Source organism: Rhinoraja longicauda, chromosome 23 (genome assembly GCF_053455715.1).
Source record: "Rhinoraja longicauda isolate Sanriku21f chromosome 23, sRhiLon1.1, whole genome shotgun sequence".
In the NCBI taxonomy this organism is placed as follows: domain Eukaryota; kingdom Metazoa; phylum Chordata; class Chondrichthyes; order Rajiformes; family Arhynchobatidae; genus Rhinoraja; species Rhinoraja longicauda.
Genome location: NC_135975.1, coordinates 11,761,226 through 11,788,359, shown reverse-complemented (window position 1 = coordinate 11,788,359; position 27,134 = coordinate 11,761,226). Strand labels below are relative to the sequence as shown.

General features: G+C 42.5%; 3 protein-coding genes across 3 annotated transcripts in view; 1 reads left to right on the top strand and 2 right to left on the bottom strand.

Moving 5' to 3' along the window:
• tymp (thymidine phosphorylase) overlaps positions 1-10,106 on the bottom strand; it is a 52,625-nt gene extending 42,519 nt beyond the window's left edge. The window contains exon 1 of the mRNA XM_078419619.1: positions 9,962-10,106. The gene's annotated coding sequence lies outside the window, so the exon portion shown is untranslated. The remainder of the gene's footprint in view (positions 1-9,961) is intronic.
• On the top strand, positions 7,538-8,346 carry LOC144605083 (ribosomal RNA-processing protein 7 homolog A-like). The gene has a single exon (XM_078420132.1). The coding sequence runs from the start codon at positions 7,558-7,560 to the stop codon at positions 8,335-8,337; it is 780 nt and encodes a 259-aa protein (XP_078276258.1). The 5' UTR covers positions 7,538-7,557; the 3' UTR covers positions 8,338-8,346.
• Positions 10,107-12,088: 1,982 nt separating the features above from the next.
• guca1aa (guanylate cyclase activator 1Aa) lies at positions 12,089-21,879 on the bottom strand. Its single transcript, XM_078419618.1, has 4 exons — positions 21,682-21,879; positions 19,679-19,828; positions 17,041-17,131; positions 12,089-13,412 (listed from the first exon to the last, which is right to left on the bottom strand). The coding sequence occupies exons 1-4, from the start codon at positions 21,877-21,879 to the stop codon at positions 13,285-13,287; spliced, it is 567 nt and encodes a 188-aa protein (XP_078275744.1). The 3' UTR covers positions 12,089-13,284.
• Between the last annotated feature and the right edge of the window lie 5,255 nt (positions 21,880-27,134).

Sequence of the window (27,134 nt, the reverse complement as noted above, 5' to 3'; positions counted from 1 at the left end):
CAAATCTGTCCACCTGTTTACATCCCTTGAATGAGCTTATGAGAAAAGATGTACCATGGAAGTGGACGCGTAAATGTGATCAAGCTTTCAAGTCATGTAAAGCTCAGTTGGCAGAGAGTTCAATGCTTGTTCATTGTGAGAAACAGGATGATTAAACCACCAGAAACAGGATACTGGAACAACCACTCTACCAAGGACAGGGCTATTAAACTGTCCGGGGGTAGAGATAGGCTGGATGATTGAACTACCACTATGCCGGGGACAGGGCTATTAAACCGTCAGACAGAGACAGGCTGGATGATTGAACTACCACCGAGTTCGTTGGAGCACTGAGAGTGTGGTACGGGGATAGAGGCAGACTGGACAAAGGGCCATAAATTTAGGAGAGTGTCAAAGCAGCAGGGATGGGTTGAAATGGGTTGTGAAGGTAACTAAGGGTCATGTGGATAACTACTGCGCTTGCTCAACTAAGTAAATGAATATTGCAAATACGCCCCTGAGTGGGGAACTGCCAATTGCCATGCACATACAATGAATGATCTGGGGGGGTACCTGGGGGCGGTACAGAAGATTGTGCACCTCAGCGCTCTGATTGGAAGGAGCCCGAAGGGGAGGAGGATTCAGCAGAAGGGAGGGAGATTCAACGAAGTTGTACTGTATAAAGAGAAGGCACTGACTTTGTCTCGGGGTGTCTCAGTTTAGGGAGGCACCCGGCTCTGCAGACTCGTAAATAAATTTCTTGTTTCCACGACTTTGTCTCTGGCATCGTGATTGTGAACACTCACATTTTACATCTCACAAGCTTGGGGGCTCGTCCGGGATCGCCACTCCGGCCGCTTGGCGGAGGCACGAAAGGAAGGGAAGGTGCACCCTGCTGATTTCAGCAGTCCCTGATCTACTTGCTTGCCATCAGCGGTTTGAGCGAGTGATATCCGGACAGGAGACTCGTGGAAACAAGAGGGAATCCGGAATCCGGAGTTCTGTCGGACAGGAACAGTCGGACAGGGGATCAGAGGGAAACTCTGATCGGGATCAATCGAGCAATTTCTGTGCACAGGACCCGGGTAAGAAAATTGACTATTAAGTATTATTCGGGCGATTGGGTTCTGTCGGACGGGAAAAGTCAGACAGGGAGGATAACAGATCGGGAGGGGAGTTCCGATCGGGAGGGGTAGGGCGGTAAGCCCAACCCCAGCATTCCGCCTGATAGTCCGTTGGGGCGAATGCGGGTTCTGTCAGACAGGAACAGTCGGACAGGGGAATTCTGTCGGACGGGATAAGTCGGACAGAGAGGATACTGTCGGACGGGATAAGTTGGACAGGGGGATTCTGTCGGACGGGATAAGTCGGACAGGGAGGATACTGTCGGACGGGATAAGTCGGACAGGGAGGAATACTGTCGGACGGGATAGGTCGGACAGGGGGATTCTGTCGGACGGGATAAGTCGGACAGGGGGATACTGTCGGACGGGATAAGTCGGACAGGGAGGAATACTGTCGGACGGGATAAGTCGGACAGGGGGATACTGTCGGACGGGATAAGTCGGACAGGGAGGATGGGTAATTCTTGTGTTAAGAATAATGACCCAGGGGATGAAAAATGTACCAAGGGAAAGGGACCAAAGGAAGGAGGTCCCAACATTCTACCCGATAGTCCGTTGGGGCGAATGTTACAACTCTGGGGAGCGGGAGGCACTGGGGATAAAAATAAGGAGATCATGATTAAATTCTGTTATTTTGATTGACCAAAGGAACCAATAAAAGGGAGTTCAGTCTGGTGGCCACGACTGGGCTCCGATGAGGATTGGGTACGGCAGGCATTAAACGTGTTTGTCAATTCAAAAGTTTCCCCTAATCTGGAGGAAAGTTGTTATGCAGGCTGTTGGGTTCCCCAGGTACGTTTACTAAAATCCAATTTGTGGAACAAGAGGTGAAGTACCTGGGCCACCTAGTTAGTGGGGGAAAGCGAAGGATAAATCTTGAAAGAATCGCAGGAATCACAGGCTTGCCGATGCCTCGGAATAAATATTAAAGGAATATAGTAGAACTATAAAAGATAGAAATAGCGTAATAGGTAGCATAGTGACTATAGAGACGGAATGGAGTGAGAACAAGGACTGTATAAAGATGACTGACCAAGTGCATTAACATAAGACGAATACAATGAATAAAATAACTGCAGTTGAACTACTAAGTAGGAAGTTCCCCGTATCCAAAGAGGATATTAAAAAAAAAAAAACACTCTGAGAAATGGAAAAAGGGACGAAAAAATTGGTTACGAAATGGCCCACGGAATTATATAAATATGATATAAATTTTGAAATAAATTTCGATATATTTATATTTTGATATAAATATGTGTGCTGAAATGGGAGTGTTAATTCAGAACTATAAGCCTAAGGATAAATCAGAAACCCGAGTAACGAAAAAGGAAAAAGAACTAGACATACTTAAATTGTTTAGCATAGAAGGAGAAAGGCTGAGAAAAGCATAGCAGGAAAAGAATAGCACCCCAAACAAGGGTGAAAAACCTGAAAAACAGCATGAAGTCAGGAGCTTCAGGAAAAATCAATTCTGTACCCCAGCCTAAGGGACCCTGGGAATTACCCACTCCCTATTCCGACCAGGACGGAACAAAGCAGTGCCCTTTGGTAAAAGGGAATAGTGGAGATAGAGGGAGAAGTCACAACTTGGAACGATGGGCAAGACATAAAGGAATATAGACAGAGAAGGGGGCAGCGAGAAAAGGAAAGGATGAAGCAAGAAGCACGGCAACCGGAAGCAGGCAAAAAGGCTGCAGGACCTCAGGGACAGGAAGATTTATGGGACCTGTCAGGCAGCAAATGAGGAGTATGAGGGAGGCAGCAACACAGAATCACAGGCAAGTAATCAGCAGGCAGCAGAGAGCAAAACTGTGAGAATGAAGCAGAATTAGAAAGTGATGGGGAAAGAACAAGGGAGAGTAGAAGGGAAATACAGGCATCCATAAAACGCTTAGAGATAGAGATAAGGGAGATGGAAAAAGATATGGAAAGAAAAGAAAGGAAAGCCAGGGGTACGCCCAGAGAAGAATGAGGTGGAAAAGTATACAGATAGAACCACAACAGGAGATGGTGAACGAGAGACAGGAGCTGAGGGGGAGAATGATGCCATTACTTTTGAAAAAGGCAGGACAAACCCAGTATATTCCTTGGGCGACCCGAGACCTAGAGGGGCTGAGAAACGCCTTGCCCAACATCTGTTTGTAAATGCGGAAAATGGGATAGCCTTCGGGGTATTGACTCAAAGGAGGGGGGGAAACCGGCAGCCCGTGGCATTTTTATCAAAAATATTGGACCCAGTGTCACGAGGATGGCCTGTCTGTATACAGGCAGTGGCAGCCACAGCGGTCCTAGTAGAGGAGAGCAGGAAATTGACCTTCGGGGGGGTTTTGGTGGTCTCCACCCCCCATATACGGTGAGAACAATATTGGCACAGAGGTCTCAGAGGTGGTTGACAGACTCAAGGATATTAAAATATGAAGCTATCCTAATGGAAAAGGATGATTTGACCCTGATTACGGACAAAAACTTAAACCCATCTCAGTTTTTGTACCCACCCGAAGAAAAGGAAAAAGGGACAGAGAAGCCAGAACATGATTGTAGCGAGATAATAGAATTAGAGACCAAGAGTAGGGAAGACTTGGAGGAACAGCCTCTGGCTGAGGGAGGTCGATGGTTTATAGATGGGTCATCTCGGTGCATAGATGGGAAAAGACACAGTGGATACGCCATAATTGACGGGAATACATTAAGTGATATAGAGGCTGGGCGATTACCTGGGAGCTGGTCAGCCCAGTCCTGTGAGCTCTATGCCCTGATGTGGGCATTGGAGTTACTTGAAGGCAAAGAAGGCACCATATATACTGATTGGAAATACCTCCTAGTGGTGGTGGCTCACTTAGAATTCGAACCGCCCCACGAAAGGATATAGCAGTATCCCCCTACGAAATGTTGTTTGGGTTACCTTATTTGGGAAAGATAGAAGGAATACCCACCCTAGAGGGTAGTGATGTTTTCTTAAGGAACTATGTACTGGCAGTATCTCGTTCTATTACAGAATTAAAAACCAAGGGGCTGCTGGCACAGAGTCCCCCTCTCGACTTTGCAATCCATTCTGTGAAGGCGGGAGACTGGGTTCTTGTGAAATCGTGGAAGGAGGAAAAATCGCAACCCCGTTGGACTGGTCCGTATTTGGTATTGTTGACCACGGAGACGGCAGTGCGGACGAAAGAGAAAGGGTGGACACACGCAGTGCGAATAAAGGGATCAGTGGAACCTCCGGCTGAGGAGGACTGGACAGTAAGGCAAGGGAGGAAACCACTGACTCTGATCTTTGAGAAAGGACAATTGAACTAAAAGATTACAATGCAGTGCGTGGCACTGGTGTTCACGATGGTTGCCACTGTAAGTAAATGCATGGACGGCTGTGATAAATGTTACCACCCCATCAGGTATGGTGGACAAACCAGAAGGTCTTTTACCTATCATTCTTATGCGCATGACTCATGTTATACCCATAGGACCAGAACCAGCTGTAAGGAGGTGGGGGTAGAATACTACTTAGTGCAGAATTTGGGATACACAGGAATGAGGATGTATGGCACCTGCCCCAGAGGGGAGAGATGGTTTTGCTTATGGAAAGCCGGGCAGTGGGGGATGAGGACCCGGTTGGGGAAGGAACATCTAGACAGGCAAAAAGGAAATCCTAATAAACTGGCTACGAGCAAAAGGGATAACCCGACTAGCCCCACCAGTCCCACCAGCCCCAACTAAGAGACCTCAAGTACATGTATCCTTATACGAAGAGATACAGGAGCAGATAGAAATTCCTGAATTGGGAGGGAATCTCTTTGTGGACCTGGCTACCAGGATTGCTCAGACGCTGGATGTCAAGGACTGATCATTTCATATTATGGGCCAGCCACCTGGGCTCAGGATGGTTCCTGGGGATATCGTACCCCGGTGTACATGCTAAACCGGATAATACAAGCTGTATTAGAGGTGATCACTAATCGAACGGCTGCCGCACTAGAAATGTTGGCAAAGCAGCAAACGCAGATGAGAACAGCAATATACCAAAATCGATTAGCCCTGGAATACCTCCTAGCCGAAGAAGGAGGGGTATGTGGGAAATTCAACCTCTCTAATTGTTGCCTGAATATTGACAATAACGGACAGGCAGTAATGGACATATCCGAAGGAATCCGGAAATTGGCGCATGTTCCGATACAAAAATGGAACTCAATTATGGGCATTGGATGGTGGGATTCCCTCCTGGGATTCCCTCCTGGGAGGATCATGGTGGAGAACAGTGGCACAGGTGATATTATGTGCACTGGCTGGGCTGATCTTTATCCCCTGTTGTGTACCTTGTTTTAGGGAGCTCATAACTAGGAGCATAAGTCAGATGCAGGCTGTAGCAATGCCAATGGGGACAAGAGGGGAGGTGCAGAAAATTATGAAAATGCGGCCAGGGGAGGTTCTGGATTCCCAGACTAAGGAAATTAGGAGAATGCTACATCAGTTGGAGACAAAGGAGTTTAAAAATGGGGTTTAATCAGGGAATGCGTAGCAAAAGAAAAAGGATGGATTGTGAGAAACAGGATGATTAAACCACCAGAAACAGGATACTGGAACAACCACTCTACCAAGGACAGGGCTATTAAACTGTCCGGGGGTAGAGATAGGCTGGATGATTGAACTACCACTATGCCGGGGACAGGGCTATTAAACCGTCAGAGACAGAGACAGGCTGGATGATTGAACTACCACCGAGTTCGTTGGAGCACTGAGAGTGTGGTACGGAGATAGAGGCAGACTGGACAAAGGGCCATAAATTTAGGAGAGTGTCAAAGCAGCAGGGATGGGTTGAAATGGGTTGTGAAGGTAACTAAGGGTCATGTGGATAACTACTGCGCTTGCTCAACTAAGTAAATGAATATTGCAAATACGCCCGAGTGGGGAACTGCCAATTGCCATGCACATACAATGTATGACCTGGGGGCGGTACAGAAGATTGTGCACCTCAGCGCTCTGATTGGAAGGAGCCCGAAGGGGAGGAGGATTCAGCAGAAGGGAGGGAGATTCAACGAAGTTGTACTGTATAAAGAGAAGGCACTGACTTTGTCTCGGGGTGTCTCAGTTTAGGGAGGCACCCGGTTCTGCAGACTCGTAAATAAATTTCTTGTTTCCACGACTTTGTCTCTGGCATCGTGATTGTGAGCACTCACATTTTACATCTCACATTCATTAAGATGTTTGGAAGTGGAAAGGTGGGAAAAGTACACATTGACAATGCAAGCACAGACAAGGTTGAAATCAGACCAATTAGATGAGTCAGATAATTGGGTTACCACTCAAATACAGGTACCAGATGAACCAGAAGTACCAGAAATGGTACAAGAAGGTACACAAAGTAATTGAGAGCTTGAATCAGCCTGAAAATGGAGGTTCAAGTGGGGTTGACAGTCAAACAAAATTGACTGATGGACAGGGATCTATGAATGTAATTCAAAAGGAAGGCTTGACTCGATTAAAAATTAGTCCAAGTGGTTCTAAACAGTCAGAAACTTTTGATCAGGGAAGATATCCAGAAAGAAGGAGAAACTTCGTGGTTAGGTTAAAAGTAAAAGTAAACTATCGGACAAGATTGTAATAATTTCATACCGTTGGTTATATTCAAAACAAAATGTTCACAAGGAAATATTTTTTTTAAATTAGGGTGGAAAGAGTTGTAATAGCACCATATTTAGTTGGAGGATTGTAAATGATTGAATAAACCACAGTACAGCTGTGCAGTCATGTTCTCCGGTCAGCAGTGAGTTAACTTGTTATTATAGACAATAGGTGCAGGAGTAGGCTGTAAGATTTGAGAAGTTTTCCCTCATTTGGAAAGCAACACAATACCAAAGAGCTGCAGTTTGGACATTTTAAACAAGAGACTGGGGCTGATAGCGGAGAAAGGCTGCGGTCAGATTAACAAAGGATGTCACAATCCGTGGGTCCTAAAATGGCCGCAGGACCTCGTGACCAGCCACAAAAGGTAAAAACCTTACATCCCAGTCTCTAGGTTTTCTGCAAAGCCATGGCCAGAACAAAGGATGGGTATTGGCCATGCAGAAACCTACGAAACCTGGTCGGAGTCCAGACACTGGGGCGCTGACATCAGCATACTCACAATGCCCCAAGCCGACCTAAACAGTTCATCTCAGTGAGGGGGCACAATAGCCCATAGAAAACTACCTGGTAGGTGATGGGAAACCAGTTAACACCCATCACCTCACAATGAAATCCCAATTTACACCGTCTGGCCATCCCCGGTATCCCCGAACATAAGCGCAGATCAGAAGAAAACCTCATACGTATCTTTTTGAACAAAGAGATTCCAAGATCTGGCGGGAGATAGGACGGGTCAGAAACAGTATAACTGGCCACTACTTTTGGGTGAAAAAGTTAAGTCAACTCGAGAAGAAAACCTGCAGGGAACGCAAGCGGGGAGGCGGGAGTGGACACGGACATGGCGGGGTTCACAGTGATCCCCGCGCTGCTCTCGGGGAGCGGCGGCGCCGCCCGGCAGCTGCTGGTGAAGCCGCACCGGGCCCGAGAGGTGGCGGCTCGCCGGCCACAGGAGAGAACCCTGTTCGTGCTCAACCTGCCGCCCTACTGCACACAGGAGAGTGTGCACAGACTTTTTTCACAGTGTGGCACCGTCACCTCTGTGGAACTGCAGGAGAAGCCAGGCCCAGGAGCCAAATCCGAGGCAAAGAAGTCAAAGTTCTCCAGGAAACCTGTGGAGGGTTACCGCGTGGCCTACGTCGTCTTCAAGAGCCCGGCCGGCATGAAGTCTGCCCTGAAGCCCCAAACCCCCTGGGTGCTGTCTCCCAGCGAGCACCCGGTCACTACAGGCCTTCACAAGTGGATCCAGGAATATCGCCACAGCATCACGGACACCGAGGCTCTGCAGAAAGAAGTGGACGACTTCATGAAGAAACACGACCAGCACGTGGCAGCGATGGAGGCGCGGGCGGGAGCGGAGGACGGGGTCCCGGACGAGGAGGGCTGGGTGAAGGTGACGAGGAAGGGCCGGCGGCCGGGCATCCCGCGCACCGAGGCCCGTAACCTGCAGGCGACGCAGCGGCAGAAACGCCAGCGGCAGCAGCAGGAGCTGCTCAACTTCTACAGCTGGCAGCAGCAGGACGCCAAGCGTGAACATATCGCTCAGCTTCGGAAGAGGTTTGAAGAAGACAAACAGAAGATTGCTCTGATGAGGGCAGAGCGGAAATTCAAGCCTTACTGAGACCCGAGGGGGGGGGGGGGGGGGGGGTGGGTGTCAGGGTGGGTTTGTGGAGGGATGGGTTTGTGGAGGGATGGGTTTGCAGGGGGGGGGGGGTGGGTGAGGCTGGGGTGGAGAACTCCCACTGGCTCAGTGGTTGCAGACTCAGTTTATATTCACACTATTTAGTGGATTTAGAATATTTCATTTTCATTCTTGGAAATATGTTTCAGACTCTTGAGAAGTATGTAAATAAACAGACAACCTCTTGAAAAAAAAAAAAAAAAAGCAAGCAGGCAAGACGGACAGTCAAGAAGCGCAGAGAAAACCGGGTTCGAAGTCAACTGAAGTCAAGAAGAAAGTCGGAAAGAAGAACGGATGCAAGAGAGAGGAACAGGCACGCAACTCGAGAAGAAATACTGCAAAACGAACAGCCAGTAACCCCAGTAATAGCCCCATGGTGAGCATGCACTCCAAATCCTACATATCCTGGACATAGTTTAGTGTAGAGGGGAGGGTGGTTGTGAATAAGCGTTGGGTGTGTATTAAAATATGTGTTGGTCAAGGTTGCGATGCGTCGTACGTTCCCCATCTTACAGTCGTGTATGTGTCTTGCAGAACTGTTGTTTAAGAATTCATAAGTAAAAGGGTATTCGTGTATATGTTTTGTGGAACTGTGTGTTTCAAGAATTCAGCGAAGAAGGTATTCGGATATATGTCTCGTGGAACTGTGTGTTTTTAAGTTTTCAGCGAAAAGGGTATTCGGGTATATGTCTTGTGAACTGTGCGTTTCGTGATTAATAAATCAAAGGTATTCATGTATTCGGTATGTGTATTATAGATATGTCTTATAGAACTGTATAAATATATTCATGGACAATAGTCCCAAGTGCTGAATAAAAGCCTTTTCATTTAAACCCTGGTTTTCAAATCTGGTCTGGTTGAATTTTTTCTGCACTATAAGAGCTCCTGCATCTAAGCCCAGTGTCTAGAACCGTAAGGGGTGAGTGGGTCGAACCACTCACGGGGAACCAGTGTGCACGGCCTGGTCAAGGGATCAGGGGTCAAGGGGTCGGGCGAAAGCTTGGCGCAGAAACCCCTTACAAGGCCATTCGGGCCAACACCACCATTCAATGTGATCATGGCTGATCATTCTCAATCAGTACCCCGTTCCTGCTTTCTCCCCATACCCCCTGACTCCGCTATCCTTAAGAGCTCTATCTAGCTCTCTCTTGAATGCATTCAGAGAACTGGCCTCCACTGCCTTCTGAGGCTGAGAATTCCACAGATTTACAACTCTCTGACTGAAAACGTTTTTCCTCATCTCCGTTCTATTTAATGGCCTACCCCTTATTCTTAATCTGTGGCCCCTGGTTCTGGAACTTATTCTGTGTCTGAGCTCAAGATATCACAAGCACGACCTCTTCTCACCCCATGGTCCATGGACCGGAGAGGAGGGAGCCGGACCAAGGGCCAGTAAGCACACTGACAGCGGGAGGCAGTGCTCACTGAGGCCCACTGGCACTGGAGGCCATACAGCAGCCTGGACTCGACCCGGGAGCCCACCCCAGTAAGCCGTACTCTCGGCTTTTTAATCTTTTGCCAAATTCCCGACATTCATTTTGCAGGACCTCATCCCCTTTCCTACCTTTGTCAGTTGTGCCAATGAGCATAACAGTCCGTTCACCCAGTCCCTTGTCCTTGAGAATGTTCTACAACCGCTTGGAAACGCCCTGACACCGGCAGCGAGGCAGCTCGTGGCATTTGAAATGTTGCCACGGAATGTCCTGTCCGTCCCCCAAACTAACAAGTGTCCAATCACTAGTCTATGTGGCATTGTCTGACTTTCACTCCCCCACTGTCTCCCTTAGAGCCGTGAACACCACTGTAATTCTTGTCTGTTATACTCACACCATCGGATAATCCTGAGCCTGGTCATTCAGTTTCAATTCCTCAACACTGACCATATAGGGAGATGCAGCAGAACGCAGATGCTGTTGTGGCGGTTCTCTCAGGGAAATTGGAAAGCCCCCATACTTGCGAAATCTTGCAAGAGGAGCAATCTCCACGGCACCTAAAACCTTCTTGGAAGAATTACACGGAAAAGCAGATCGCACCTTAACCTGCTGTTACCCTTTTCTCAGTCCTCTCGTTGAACCATTTACCCTCAGCACAGCACTTCACCTCAAAGCCCCTCCCAACACGATAACTCCGCTAAACCTTCACTTCTTTTTACTGCCTGCTCTCTCTTCCTGAGCCAATTAAAAGCCTGTTAAAAAAAAATATCCCTCCCTCGATAAAGCTTTTTTTCCCCAATCAACAGCAGTTCTTTCAACTTTTCTGCCGATTTTTCAAAAATGCTTCCTTTATTCTTAAATCTCCTCAACTTTTAAAGACAATCTCCCACAGTTCTGCGACTTTTCTACCTTTTATTGGCCGCAATCGAAGTAAGTGAAGAGCATCAACGACACTTTGACGTGTACTGTGGAAAGACTATAGCCTAAAAGTTGGATCAACTAACATCCTTTTTTGGGGGGGCACTAATCACTCAAGCATCAGTCTTACTTCAATGAGATCACACCAGTATAATTTCATCACAAAATATAACAAGGAGCAAGTCAGAGTGAAATTGTTGCTCTTCACTTGCTTTGATGAGTATTGCTCCACCATGACTCAAGAAATTCAATCTCACCATGACAAACCAATCCACTTGATTGGTGTGGCCTCTACCACCTTAAAAATGCCCTCCTTTTATTACAAAAAGACACAAAGTGCTGGAGTAACTCAGCAGGTCAGGACATAGATAGACAACGTTTCAGGTCAGGAACCTTGTGCAGACATTGTTGCTTCAAGGTAGATATGGTATGTCACATCTACAAAAACAACTACAAATGCCTTACAGTTGCCTACTATGTTGCAATTATAATCCTTATGGTCTTTACCACCTAAAAGGTGGATGGTTTACGGGAATGATCCCAGGGAAGATTGGGTTAACATACGAGGAGTGTTTGATGGCCTGTTCACATTGAAATTTATCGAATAGTGAAAGGCCTGATTAGAGTGAAGGTGGACAGGACATTTTGACTAGTAGGACTGTCTAGGACCAGAGGCCATAGCCTCAGAATAAAAGGACATACCTTCGGCAAGGAGATGAGGAGCAATTTCTTTAGTCAGAGGGTGGTGAATCTGTGGAATTGAAAGGCTGTGGCCAGGTCAAATGGGTATTTTTAAGGTGGAGATTGATAGATTCTTGATTAGTACCAGTGCCAGGGGTTATGGAGAGAAGGCAGGAGAATGGGGTTGTGAGAGAAAGATAGATCAGCCATGATTGAATGACGGAGTAGACCTGATGGGCCAAATGGCCTAATTCAGCGCCTTCAACTTATGAACTTAAAAGGGAAAGAGCAATGGGCACTTGAAAATTTCACCATCGGCAATTTTTTTCTCCAAGTCAAACATCTTTTTGTTGTTTCTTTGTTACTGCCAAAATTCCAGAGCTCCCCCAATTGTGCCACCCCCTCTCGAATTGCACTCTGGGCATGTCTTTATCACCCGTGCAACTCTTCGAGAAGGTGGGCATCACTACTTTCTCAGGGTATTTACAGAAAAGTAATAAATGCGAGCATAGCAATATTAACCAGAAATTATGTAAAAGTAGGCCCAACAATATCTCAAAGAGAACACATATAATCTGACTGCAGTAGATGTTTAATGGAACTCTCACTGGCAATTTCCTCTGTGATTCTACCCATTGATTGTAGCAATGATTTCCTCGAAAAAAATATTTATTTACATCAGTATGCAGAACTGCTCAACATAACATCTTACAAATACTTCTCCTTAAAATGCTAAAAAGGCGCATTAACTTGGATGTTTCCACACAAACAGAATACACCAGTCATCAAGTGACGCTAGTAATAAATTTCATTTGCAGAGTTCTGTGAGAGTTGAAACGTGGCTTTTGATAATTTTGTGAAAGATGTGGTGGCCATGTAAAACTATAATTTCCAATATTTTAGAGTCACAAAGAAAAGTGAATATCTAAGTTTTAAAATCTTGACTTCATTATACTAAGGCCTGATCCACATGATGCAGTAATGAAGCAGTGAAGACTACTTCACATTCAAGCTAAACAATATGCACAGATGAAGACAAAGATGCATATCAATTCCTACATCTATTGCAATGATATGTTAAATGTCAGTAAATTCATCAACTGAATCAGAATGAAATAAAAACGTTCCATCTACAAAGTATGATTATTTTTCAACCTGAAAAATTATTTTCTTTCCACAGTGCTGCCTGATCTGCTGAACAATTCCAACATGTTTTGTTTTTATTACTTATCAGTTTCTTCAGTTCGCAGAAATGAGCCATACGCAGTCCTGTGAGAATCTGAGTGAGCTACTGGTTGTAAACATTTTTCACGGCCTTCAAAATGGAACATGTCTGATTTTAGAAGTGGTGTTGCTGTGTTGTCAAATTAACCATTATGATGAACATATCCAGAGAGCGGCTGCTACCATTCACTGTACAGTCAGAGCATTATAAATGACAACCATCTATTCCAATGTCACTGAGTAGCAAACCTAACATCATCTCTCATTCCATCTTATTACAGGGGGTCAGGAATGGCTAATAATTTTAGCAGTCACCCCGCCGACCCATGGCTGCAGACTAGGTCACCCTATGGGATTTGTTCTTTAGTTTTGTTTCAGAAAGCAATTGTACTCAGAACTTCCTTCGACATGTTAGTTTAACAGCATGATTTTCATGTTTGAAGATAAATTGAATCTTCAGTGCTGGAGTCAGTACTTTTTTATTCTGTCCAATTATATATGTAAGAAAAAGCTTCAGATATAATTCTGTGATATTTTGAGGGTCTTTTTTATTCTTTTGGCTCCCAGGTAACAGTTTCTGAGTAGATGCACTGATGTGCTGCTGCCTGATTTCCTGTCTGTCTCCTCCACTTCACACACTATGCCTTTGATTATGAATCATTGCCACAATGTGCGTGAGATCAAGACTCTTCATCATCACCTCACAAAACTCGTCATCCTTCTTGGCTCCTTCTACAAACTCTGGAAGGGAAAGTTCCCCTGTAAACAAAGTGCAGGCAAAGAGAAAATAATTAAAGTCTGCAGATAATACGAGTGCAGAAAAGCTAGGTTTAAACAAATGAGTCAATTTGGACAATGAGAAAAAAGAGAACTTGCATTAAAACTGGCTTTTCATAACACGGATGCCTCAACATACAGCTAATGATGTATTAAAGTCAGGAAACAAAGGAAACATTATAAGGTCCCTCAAGCAGGACGGTGGCGCAGCGGTATAGTTGCTGCCTTACAGCGAATGCAGCGCCAGGTTCGATCCTGACTACGGGTGCTGTACTGTACGGAGTTTGTACGTTCTCCCCGTGACCTGCGTGGGTTTTCTCCGAGATCTTCGGTTTCCTCTCACACTTCAAAGACGTACAGGCTTGTAGGTTAATTGTCTGGGCAAATGTAAAAAGAAATTGTCCCTAGTGGGTGTAGGATAGTGTTAATGTGCGGGGATCGTTGGGCGGCATGGACCTGGTGGGCCGAAGGGCCTGTTTCTGCACTGTATCTCTAAATCTAAAAAAATCTAAAAAAATTGTGGGTGGCCAATGGGCAGGATGGACCATCTAAAAACATTGAATAGTGATAGTTAGAGCGGTTACCAGCACGAAGAGCCTGACCGCGGGAGAAGAACAGAGGAGGAGATAAGACTTTCCTTTGCCTTCCATCACTGTTGTAGTTCGTGACCTATTAACAGAAAACAGCCAGACAACCGAGTTCGTTTAACCTCTTTATTGCACTCACCAAGGTGGGAGAGAGTCTAGTTGCAAAAACGTCCAGTGATGCTTGGGCAGCTAGTGCAGTCTCTCTCTCTGATCATTTACAGACACACACATTTATATCCTTAACAGTGCACCGGAGGCTTTCCGTTATGGCCTTATATGGTAATTTTACAATGTCCTATGAGACTTTTCCATTCTCTGAAACGAAACCTAGTCATATCTCTGAAACGAAACTTAGTCACATCTCTGAAAAGAAACTTAGTTACATAGGGCAGGATATTTTTCTTAACAGATCTGAACCTTGAGCTGCTGATACCAGATGGATGCAGCCAGCCATAAATTGTGCTGCACATTAAAAAAACACAAGAGGTCTTACAGATTACTCCTACAATAGTACTCACATAGCTGCTTGCCTAATGTTAACCCTTACATCACAGTGATGGTGTGCCTGGAGGAATCACTGTGATGGTTGCCTGTGTTAAACTATGTAATTGTGTGTCTTGTGCTCTTCATTGTTTATGACTGCATAGTAACGACAATTTCATTCAAATTTATTTTTGAATGACAATAAAAAGCAATTTGAATTTGAATTTGAAATCAAAGAGAAATCAATACTGTGAAGAATACGTGAGAGAGGGATCAGTCCTGTCAAGGTAAGTGAAATGGAGATAGCAACAACACATGGCCACTGAAGGCTGAAAACAGATTAACACTTGAGGGTGGAATTCAAGTATTTGAACAGTTTGAACATTTGTCAGAGATAGATTAACTATACTGGGAAGCAAAGGTTATACAAGTTAGCACTGAGGGAGTGCGAGTCAGCGAACAATCAAGAGTTTAGGGAAGTGAGAGTTGGAGAGAGATTGAGAGCCAGAGAGAAATGAACAGTTGTGATGGTGCCTAGATTAGGTTTTGCCAAAACAATTCTTCAGGCCTCTTCACCTTGGGTCACTCTTAGACAAAATGGTTGAATTCATAGGTGACACAAAAATGATTTTACTTGATCTCCATTCAGTGTTTGACAGAAGGTGGCATCAAGTAACGACCGGTAGAACTAATACCAATGGGTACCAACAGGAAAACCCTGGTTCAATGGAACCCCATACCGCAAACATACGAAGATGATTGTGTTGATGAATATTGTAGTGGAGCGTCGTAGTGCAGGAGGGCAGGAGAAATCACAGAGGGGGAGCAACGAGAGAGCATGTTGCTAAACTCTTGTTGAAGAGAGGAGGAGAATTTCTTCAAAGTGGACATACCTTGAGGAGAAATCGCAGTGGAGGAAATTGGAGGAACAGCACCTCATATTTTGCCTGGGCAGCTTGTAGCCCAGTGGTATGAACATTGACTTCTCCAACTTTAGATAGTTCCTCTGTCCCTCTCTTCCCCTCCCCCTTCCCAGATCTCCCACTGTTTTCCTGTCTCCACCTATATCCTTCCTTTGTCCCGCCCCGCTGACATCAGTCTGAAGAAGGGTCTCAACCCGAAACGTCGCCCATTCCTTCTCTCCTGAGATGCTGCCTGACCTGCTGAGTTACTCCAACATTTTGTGAATAAATACCTTTGTGTTGATGAATATCAATCATCCCAGTCCCAGGACATCAGTGCAATGGTCCCTCAGGGCAGTGTCCTAAGGCCAATCAAATTCCATTACTTCAGCAATAACCTCTCCTTTATGCTAAGGTCAGAAGTGGGGATATGATTGTGCAATTTTTAATTCCCTTTGCAATTCCTTAACAAATGAAGCAGAGTTTGCCTTCATGCAGCAAGACGTGGACAACATTCAGGCATGGGTTTTTATGTGGCGAGTAACGCTCATGCCTCATAAGTGCCAGGTAATGATCATTTCAAGTAAGGCACAGACTAACAACTTACCCTTAACATTCAATTGAATTAGCATCATCCAGTCCTCTACTATCAACATCTTGGGGGTAAACGCTGACTAGAACACAATTGAACTAGGCACATAAAACTAGCATTCAAGAGCCAATCCTGTGCGTCTGATTAATCTCCTAATGCCACAAAGCCTCTCCACCCATCCACAAAGCACAAGCCGGCAGCATTAAGTATTTCACACATGCCTAGCGAGATGAGTGCAGTTCTAAAATCTCATGAAACTCAACGCCATCTAGGTAATGCACCACACATAATTGTTACTCTAAAAACAATCCTAAACATTTATCGCCTATATTATTGGTTCGCAATGTGTATCATCTATGAAATGCCCAGCAGTTATTCACCTGGGCTACTTTTGTATCTCACAAGCCCACATCATCCACTAACTAGAAAGATGAAGACAGCAGGCACAAGGAAACACTTTCACTTGCAGGTTCTCCTTAAGTCGCTTAATGTTTGGAAACACATTACTGTTCCTTCAATATCGTTGAATGTAAACCGTAGAACACCATAGATAACAGAACTGCAGAATAACTTCAGCAGAAGGATTGCAACATTTCAGGAAGGTGTTCATCACCACTATCTCAAAGGCAATTTTGAACGAGCAATAAATGTTCCCCTTCCATGTGACATCTGGGTCTCACCAAAATATAAAAAAGTCAGGAACATAATGGAATATTCACCACTTTCTTGGGTAATGTCTTTCTTTCATTGTTATTGGGTCCAAATCATTAAACTCGCCACACAACAGCACCAATGGAGTGTCTTCCAGAAGATGCCCACATGATAAAAAATGAAAAGATTGAAAAACATCTGTTGCTAGGATGACTTCAGGCTGTGGCTTATTGCAGTGTTTCTTGCATTTAAAATAACTACTCCAACTCTCATTATCCCGGGTTTGCTCTTGAATAAACAAAAAAAAAGAAAGAGGATGAACAGTGCTTATGGACTTGCATCCAAGCAAAGTAGCTAGAAACGCAGAAGAGATCAGAAGGGAACACATTACTCACCATCTCCATTGATGTCAATTTTGTCAAAAACTCGGTTTGTGAAGTCCTCTGCCGATTGATCCTGGTGAGTGCCATTAATAGCACGCATAGCCTGTGGATAAAATATAAATCAATGTGTCATAAAAAATGTTGTTCTGTTACGAGGAGGAAAAAGCACTGAGGGATAGCATTTGCAAAAAAGACAAAATCTGTTTGAACTGAAATGGGGCATGTCAAGGAGGGTGGACAGTGTTTAACTGTATGCTTCAAGCAAGACTTTGAGGCCATATTAGATCTTTCTCCCTGATAGAATAGTGGTTAAAAGAGGCACAGACCAAGGATTACCACTGAAAGAATTAAGTCGTAATTATAAACATGCTTTTACACAGAGGGTGATTTGAAACTGAATTGTTTTAAGCCAAATGATTATTGAAACGGAGGCCAGAGCATTATTCAAACAGAAATGAATAAAAAATTGATAAAGAAAGGAACCAGGGAAAGGACAAGGAGGGGGAAGGTATAAATCAATACAAACGAAGAACTGGCACAAGCTCATGCACGGTGAACAAATAACTTCCTTTTGCTCCATAGTCTGAAGATGGGTCTCGACCCGAAACGTTACCCATTCCTTCTCTCCAGAGATGTTGCCTGACCCCCTGAGTTACTCCAGCATTTTGTGTCTACCTTCCTTTTGCTCCATAATTTATTTGATTCTAGTTAATCAAAGTTACATACATCATTTAAGGAATAATTACATAGGAATCATTATATAGCGTATTCCTCTTCAGTGGCCTAATATTTAATTGATACAGGTACCTCATTCACGAATTGAGATAGGGTGTTTATCCAAAATAAATCAGTTTTGTCTATGGTTTGCATACAATCTACTCATTCATAGAATTTTATCACTCCATCTACCCCTTCAAGAATAGCCTTGCCTCCCTCGGAACTGAATATACATAATCTTTCAATGTCCAACTTTGACTGGTTCTTTTCATTGAATCTAGAAATGATTGGAAAGGCCAGCATTTACTCCCATATCTAATTACCTATTTCATTGTGCCAATCAAGCAAGCTACTTTGTTCTGGATAGTGTCGAGCTTCCTAAGAATTGGAGGATCTGCACATAATATTTAATTACTCTCATCTGGAGGCACTTCATTTCATTCTCTCAATTCCTCTGTCTCCATAGTTCCTACTCCACATATGAGAGTTTCCACACAAGGGCCCCTGAAATGCCCGCCTTCTTCCTTTTTACGATAGTTGAAGGAACCACTAAAGGTACTTCTGTTCTCCATTCTCCTCCTGTACAGAGGAGACATATTGTTCCCTGGTCTTCCCTTTCCAGCATTGAATGGATCATCCTTTGCAGTTTCAATATTTTCACATTCATCGAGAATCCACTACCTGACAAATTTTCCCTTTCCCAACCCTTTTCTGCTCTCCTGATGCACTGTTCCCTTTGAGATTTCCTTGTTCACTCTTTCATCGGCACCAAACAGTGCTCTTCTCAAAACACTTTTCCATGCAAACACAGGATATGCTGCACCTGAACTTTTACATCTTCAGTTTCCAGCATTTGGAAACCCAAACAGCCCTTTCAGCTGAAGCTTTGATTTTAATCTAATGAACTAGATTTGGTGCTCATGATGTGGTCTCTACATTTGATAAATGCAGACTTGGTGACCTTTTTGCAGGGCATCAACATGAAGTTTGCAGTGATTTCCAATGAGCTTTCAGTTACTGGTCACTTTAATTCTCTATCCTACTTACATTTATGTGGCATTTTACTCTCCCATTCTCATGAATAGTTTTTTCAGAGATGCACTGGCATGTCAGCCTAGAATTGTGGGCTCACCCCTGGTATGTGATTTGACCTTATGACCAAGAAGTAGAAATGCTACTGATTAAGGTAAAATGATGCAAAACTAAGAGAGCCACTTCACTGGTAAAAGATATTTCTAATTGTACTTTTTAATTTTTTCTTCGTCTTTTATTTTCTGACCTCAGGTCTCAGAATTTTAAGTAGACAATATCTTCTAAACATAAACCAATCGCAACAAGGGCCCATAAATATGATAAATAAATTGGATTACATTATTTGCAGAGTGGTTAGAAAATTGAACAATTAAATTCTTACTTAAGCCCGTAAAAGCTACGGCAAATAAGAATTTCATTGTTCCATTCCCAGTACATACAACAATTCAATACTCTTGACCCTCTTTAACTCATTACCATAGGTAGAAATTCAGGGTAATAATTTTGTATCTTTTATAAGGAAACTAGATAACTAAATGAGACAAACAAAATTTCAAAAATTATGCTGAAAGGCTGAGGTGGATGTAATTAGAGGAGATATGCATGGTGTATAAACATAGCACAGATTGATTTATTTCTGTTATGTATAATCTCTGAAATCCACTTGCTGACTAAGTCATTAAGACAGCGTATTTTGGTATAGGAGTCAGTTCAATTGAAAAATTGCTTTTCAAAAATGACAGTTTCAAGAAGGGTCTCGACCCAAAACGCACCCATTCTTTCTCTCCAGAGATGCTGCCTGTCCCGCTGAGTTACTTCAGCATTTTGTGTCTACCTTCGATTTAAACCAGCATCTGCAGTTCTTTCCTTCACATTTCCAAAAATGACGGCAGTTTCTCACCTTAATGATGTTCAGCAATTCATGCCTATCAATGCATCCATTGCCATCCACATCATAGAGCTTAAAGTACCAGCGTAGTTTCTGTTCCATCTTGCCTCGGAGGACCAAGCTAAGGGCAGCCACGTACTCCATGAAATCAATGTAACCATCCTGCAATCAATGAAATCAAATATATTACCCCATGTTCTGTACAGGCCTAACCATTCAACACTGGTTCTGCCAAAATAACTACGTGGGAAAGAACTGCAGATGCTGGTTTAAATCAAAGGTAGAAACAAAATGCTGGAGTAACTCAGCGGGACAGGCAGCATCTCTGGAGAGAAGAAATGGGTGATGTTTCGGGTCGAGACTCTTATTCAGACTGATCAGTTCTGTGTTTACCTGCCATAATAACTTCAGGACTGTGGAATACCATAAAAATAGCTAGTGATTAATGTCAGGGTGGGTGTTGCAAGGACTCACTGATGGAACTGACCTTTATAGGTCAGATTGAATCTGAGCCCATAAAAAGCAGACGACTGAAATTGTGCAGAGTAACAAGCACTGTTGTATCACAAGCTAATCAGCTTTCAGGTGTAATCCAGATAGAATGTTTCCATTTATATCTCATGTATAATGATTATCTTCAGATATCTGGCTGCCTGTCAATCTAACAGCATTTTATTTCAATTTGTTTGGAGGTTTGCAATTCCATTTCACTCTGCACCAATGCCTCAATTTCCTCAGAAAACTTAGAAAATCCAGCATGTCTCCAATGACTCTTACAAATTTCTGCAGAGGCACCAGAGAAAGCATCCTTTCAAGATTAATCGTAGCTTGGTATAGCATCTGCTTTCCTCAAGACTGTAATAAATTGCAGAGTTGTGGATACAGTCCAATCTATCTTGCAAAACAGTCTCCTCCCTCATCCCCACGATCATCGACTCCAACTACACGTCATGCTATCTTAGAAAACCAGCTAATATAATCAATGACAATTTATACTCTGATCAATGTGATCATTCTCTTTTCTCCCCTCTCCAATCAGGCAGAAGATTTAAAAGCCTGAAAGTGTGTACCACTACATTCAAGAACTGCTACTTCCCCGCTGTTATCAGACTCTTCAATGGAGCTCTCATAAGATAAGGACTCATTCTTGATCTCCCAAACCATCTTGTTGGACCGGGCCTTGTACTTCTATTAATCTGCACTTTCTCTGTAGCTGCAACACTATTCTGCACGACGTTTCTTTGCTCTTTTTGCACTACCCGATGTACTCATGTATGGTGTGATTGTGGTCGAAATGTATGGTACAATTTGCCTGGACAGCACATAAAATAAAGGTTTGCACTGTATCTTGGTACACATGACAGCAATAAACCAATATCAATATTTACAGAATGTAAAAGTCAATGACCTACATAACTATTTTTTCATGTCAAAAATAATTTGGCGTATGAAGAAATCATGTGCTTTTAAACTTTTGCTACTAGTGTGTGATCACATTTTTTAATTAACTTTGGTGCGGAATGTCAAAGTTAGGGAACTGTATGATGATTGCAAAGACCTGATGACGAACGGTGAAACATTTTACATTGAGCATAACCATTTCTTGTGCACCAAGTTACTGATCCACATGCAGAATGATTGTACACCGACTCCTTTACTGGACCCCCTTTGCCCATTTCAAGGTGTCTCCGACATGATTAATTTACCAAATAGCCTCAACAGTATCATCCATAGTCTATATCATAGACCCACCCCGCACAACTCCATTACATATTTCTCTCTATCTCTAAATGCCATATCACCTCCTTCTAATCTATCATCCCTTCCTCTTCATCATTTACCTTATTCCATCCCTCTCTGATACCCATCCTACAAAGTTCTTCTGCTATAGATCTCGCCCGTCCATCACCTATTTTTTTACCCACTTTATTGTGCTCTTCAAAATTATATACTTCTTAATATCCCTTTCACGTAGACAAAGTTAATTAAATATTTTGTTTTATTTCTTCCCCTACCTTGTTCATATCGAAAGTTTTAAACATCTGTTCAATGTAGGCATTGGCTTCCTGGCTCAATCCCCTAAGGCCGAAGAACTGCTTGAACTCATGCAAAGTCAGTTGGCCTGATGGGCATTCAGTCATAAACTTCTTATACCAGTGGTGGAGCTCCACAGCCTGTAGATCATCCACAGTGGTGCTCTGCGTGTTTCCCATTACTCCTGGCAATACTAAACTGAGATTCTCACACAAGCACACACCTTCAGACACAGCAAGGTAACTTCGTCCCTTTGAGCATCTGAGGTAATTTCACTGAGGGTTAAGCCTAACTCTGGCCAATCACCTATTTAATCCCTCCTGATATGGGTTTAAGATCTCAGGATATTTAAAGATACTGTTTAACTGAAAGCCTGGATTGTTGCCAAGGAACAGTTATTCCAGAGCAAACTGCAATGGTCATGAATCTGCATTACTTACCCAACTGCATTACTTACCCAACAGTTCATACTGACTTCTATACATTCTCCTTCTCTTCATCATTCCTTCTTTGTCCCTTTCATTCATTTTAATTTAAGTTTAGATCACCATCACATCCTACCTAAAATATTTATTGCATAGTGAGCTTATTCCACAGTAAGCTTCATGATCCCTGGGTTAAATGGGTATGTGACCTTCTTTTTTTTTTAGTGTAAGAAAATAACTGCAGATGCTGGTACAAATCGAAGGTATTTATTCACAAAATGCTGGAGTAACTCAGCAGATCAGGCAGCATCTCAGGAGAGAAGGAATGGGCAACGTTTTGGGTCGAGACCCTTCTTCAGCTGCAACTGCAGTTATTGTAATTCAATGATTGAGGCAAGCAGATCTGTTTTGGGTAGCCAACCAACCTGCTCTGTTCATTAACAAGATCTATTGTGTAGGTCAACTGTTAGGATGCCAGACGCTTTGCTTTGAAAACCTTGCCATTCAATCACAAGACATTAAAGGTAATTAAAGTTGGATAAGCAACGGAACAGCTATCTCTTTACAATTTCCTTTTTGTTACAGTGCATCTTGCTAATTAGTTCTGAAAACAGAATTAGGCCATTTGGCCCATCAAGTCTACTCTGCCATTCAATCATGGCTGATCCATCTTTCCCTCTCAACCCCATTCTCCTACCTTTGCCTTGTAATCCTTGACACCCTTACTAATTAAAAATCGGTCAATCTACACCTTAATCCATTGATCAAATCCATTGATTTGGCCTTCTGTGGCAATAAATTCCACCGATCCACCACTCTCTGACAAAATAAATTCCTTCTCGTCCTTTCTAAAGGTATGTCTTTTTATTCTAAGGTTATGGCCTCTGGTCCCACACCGGCCAACATGTCTCAGCTACACTAGTCCCACCTGCCTGCGCTTGGTCCATACCCATCCAAACTTGTCCTATCCATGTACCTGTATAACTGTTTCTTAAATGTTGGGATAGTGCCAGCCTCAACTACCTCATCTGGCAGCTTGTTCCATACACCCACCACCCTTTGTGTGAAAAAGTTACCCCTCAGATTACTATTAAATCTTTTCCCCTTCACCTTGAACCTATGTCCTCTATTCCTCGATTCCCTGACTCTGGGCAAGAGACTTTGTGCATCTACCTGATCTATTCACAGGTGGACAGGTAAAAATTGACAGACCAAGTAAACAGCTAAGAAAGTAAAAGAAGGAATATGTTATTGAAAAATGAGAAGCCATTCAAGTTGGTAGAAAAATATTAAAATAATAGTATTTTTAGATATTGTGATTGAAAAGAGTTGTTGTTCAGTCCAAATACATAAATTACTGAAAGTTAATGTCCAGGCAATTAGAAAGCAGCCTTTCTGTGGGCCTTCATTGCAAGAGGACACAAGGACAGGAATAAAAAAAGACTTCCTACAATTATAAATGGCCCAAATGAAACGTCACCCAGAATATTTCTTGTCCGAAAGAAAGGAATAATGGTGACAATGGAGTGTGATGGTCAGAGTTTCTCCTGAGAGATTCTCAGCTGGTCTATTTCCAATTATCCCTTGATTTCTTTAACATCCAAAAATGTATTCTTTTTTTTATTTATTTTTTATTTATTTTTTATTAGAGGTTAAATACATCAATGTACTTCACATATATCTTGTTACAATCATTGTACCCCCTAATTTTATGGCTTTAAAAGAAAAATAGTAAAAAAGAAAGAGAGAAAGAGAGAGAAAAAAAAACAAAAAAAAAAAAAAAAAACTTTTATCACGCAAAAGGAATCCACCAACTCGATAGTTTTCCGTCCCCCCCCTACCAAGGCCCGAGGTACTCCTCCACCCTATCTTTGTAATAATTCTATAAATGCAGACCACGTCTGATAGAAGCGTTCTGATTTTCCTTCCAGGCGGAGTCTCATATCTTCCAGATGTAGTGTTTCAAACATAGTTGAAATCCACATATTTAATGTTGGTATAGGAGCATTTTTCCAGAATTTTAAGATTAATTTTTTTCCTATTATTAAACCGTAATCAAATAAATTCTTTTGATACGCATTTAATTCCGAACTACCTTCTGTCATTCCGAAAATAATCCATTCTGGCTTTGGTGTCATTTTTATTTTAAACACTTTTGTGAAAATTTCAAAAATTTCAGTCCAAAACTTTTGAATTTTTGTACAAAAGATGAATGAGTGCACTATAGTAGCTTCTTGACAATGGCATTTATCACAAATTGGTGAAACGTTAGGGAAAAATTTATTTAATTTAGTTTTTGAGTAGTATAATCTATGTATGATTTTAAATTGTATTAAAGTATGTCTTACGTTAATTGAGCATTTGTGCACATTTAATAAGTATTGTTTCCACCTTTCAGTGGAAATTTTTATGCTTAGTTCGTTTTCCCACTCACCTCTAATACCTTCCGTTGTTGGTATTACTGCATTTAGTATAATATTATATATATGTGAAATTAAATTTGGTGATTCCGCCTTTGTATTCATTACTTCATCTAGTAAGTCTGATGGGACGTTGTGAAATTCATGCGCATGTTTTTTCAAATAATCACATATTTGGAAATATTTAAAATACTGATTGCTACCCAGATTGTATTTTAGTTGTAATTGTTTAAATGATAATAGTTTTCCCGTATCATACAAATCTCCCAAAGTTTTAATTCCTACTCTTTCCCAATGTATGAATGCTTTGTCTATAATCGAGGGTTTAAACAAAGGGTTTTTAGCAATAGGAGATAGGAGAGATAAGTTTCTTAATTTTAAATTGTGTTTTATTTGTTTCCAAATTCTGATTGTACTATGTATAATTGGGTTTTTGTTGTAGTTTGTGTTATTCACCGTCATTGGTGAAAGAAGGATTGCACCAATATTAAATGGGGAGCAATCCTCTTTTTCCATAATGATCCATTCCGGTTGATGAAGAGCGTTATCCAACAATTGAATCATGTTTCTAATATTTACCGACCAATAATAATACATAAAATTAGGGAGTGCTAATCCCCCTACTACTTTGGGTTTATTCAGGTGTGATCTTTGTATTCTATGGGTCTTATAATCCCAAATAAAATTTGTAATATCTGAGTCCAATTTTTAAAAAAACTTTTTGGGTAAATATAGTGGGATTGATTGGAACAAGTATAGAATTTGAGGTAGAAAAATCATTTTTATGGCATTTATTCGACCTATTAAAGACATCGGGAGGGTTTTCCAGAATTTAATTAAATTATGTAATTTCTTAAGTATAGGGTTATAGTTTGCTTTAAACATGTCTTGGTATCTTCTAGTAATTTCAATGCCCAAGTATTTAAATTTTCCCCCCGCTATTTTAAAAGGAAATTGTACGAGATGTATAGAATCTTTCGGTTTTATTGACATGATTTCACTTTTACTCCAGTTTATTCTGTAACCTGAAAATGAACCGAAATCCTCAATTAAATTTAAAATATTGGGTATAGTGATATGAGGCTTTGTGATGTACAAAAGTACATCATCAGCGTATAATGATATTTTATTGTCTGAATATTTTGTCTTATATCCGTGGATATTCGGATGAGTTCTAATACTTTCCGCTAATGGTTCAATTATGAGGGCAAATAACAATGGTGATAATGAACAACCTTGTCTATTACCCCTTGACAGTTGAAATTTCGTGGATAAAATATTATTAGTTAATATTCTTGCCGTTGGCTTATTATATATTAATTTAATCCATTGAATGAAATTCTCTCCCAGTTGAAATTTTTGCAATACCTCACCCAGAATATTTCTTGTCCGAAAGAAAGGAATAATGGTGACAATGGAGTGTGATGGTCAGAGTTTCTCCTGAGAGATTCTCAGCTGGTCTATTTCCAATTATCCCTTGATTTCTTTAACATCCAAAAATGTATTCTTAATTTATTCTCTTCTCTCTCTATTCTCTATCTTGTCTCTGCTTAGTGATTGAACCTTTGCCTTCCCCCTCCCCCTCCCCCCCCCCCCCCCCCCCCATGGATAGAGAACTCTAAGCATTTGCTTTCCTCCAGATGAAGACATTGTCATGAATAGCTGATTTTGAGACAATGAAACCAGTTTTAGACATTCCAGCTAAGGAAGCCCGCGGCCATCATTGCCTGGGTCGACGGAGTCATGCGGCTGGGGCCTGGGTTGGTGCCATGGAAGCATCCGGAGAGGACCAGGCAGCGTTAGTGGAGAGGTCGTTGCAGCAGTCAATGATGGCGCTGACTAACGGAAGAGGACGGACACGTGGAGTGAGGACGCCACTGCCGAGGGAAGGAACAAAGGAGGACCGGCATGGGGGGACTGCCTTGAGAGGGGGGTAGAACAATGGACAATGGAGGATCCGGCATGGGAGGCCTGCCGTGATGAACAACAGACAATGGAAGACCGCTGTGAAGGAGGGCGAAGAACAATGGGGGAACTGGCAAGGAGGGGGGGGGGGGGATCTAACTTTGGAAGCACCCTTTATGGGTGACTATTTGCATATCTTGGCAAGGTATGCAAGCAAAGAATTTCACTTCATGGACATTCCTCTATCGTATCTGCTACCACCACCACCCAAGAGTGTGCTCCAGGCATTTACACTTTCCATGTAAAACAATTGTCCCACATATCTCCTTTACTTTTTCCCTCTGAATTTACAGCTGTGCCCTTAAGTATTTGACATTTAAGTTGAACCCAGTGGTTCAACAGAACTTCAACAGAATCCCCGGAAAACAGTGCAAGTGGTAAAGTTAGCAAACCATGCTGTTTATCTGGGTAATTCATCATACTTCTGTTTATATTCACTTGCCTCTACAGTAGCTTCCTTAATTTTTCTTTTACCTTCTCATTGTTCACTTCTTCTCATCCTTCTGCAAAGTATCACCCTGACTTTTTATACTGCCAATAGGTTCAGTACATGGTAAACCATTTTTCATTCTGAAATTAAAGCACAAGGAAGAATTTTTATAGTAGAAAATTTCACTTGTAGCC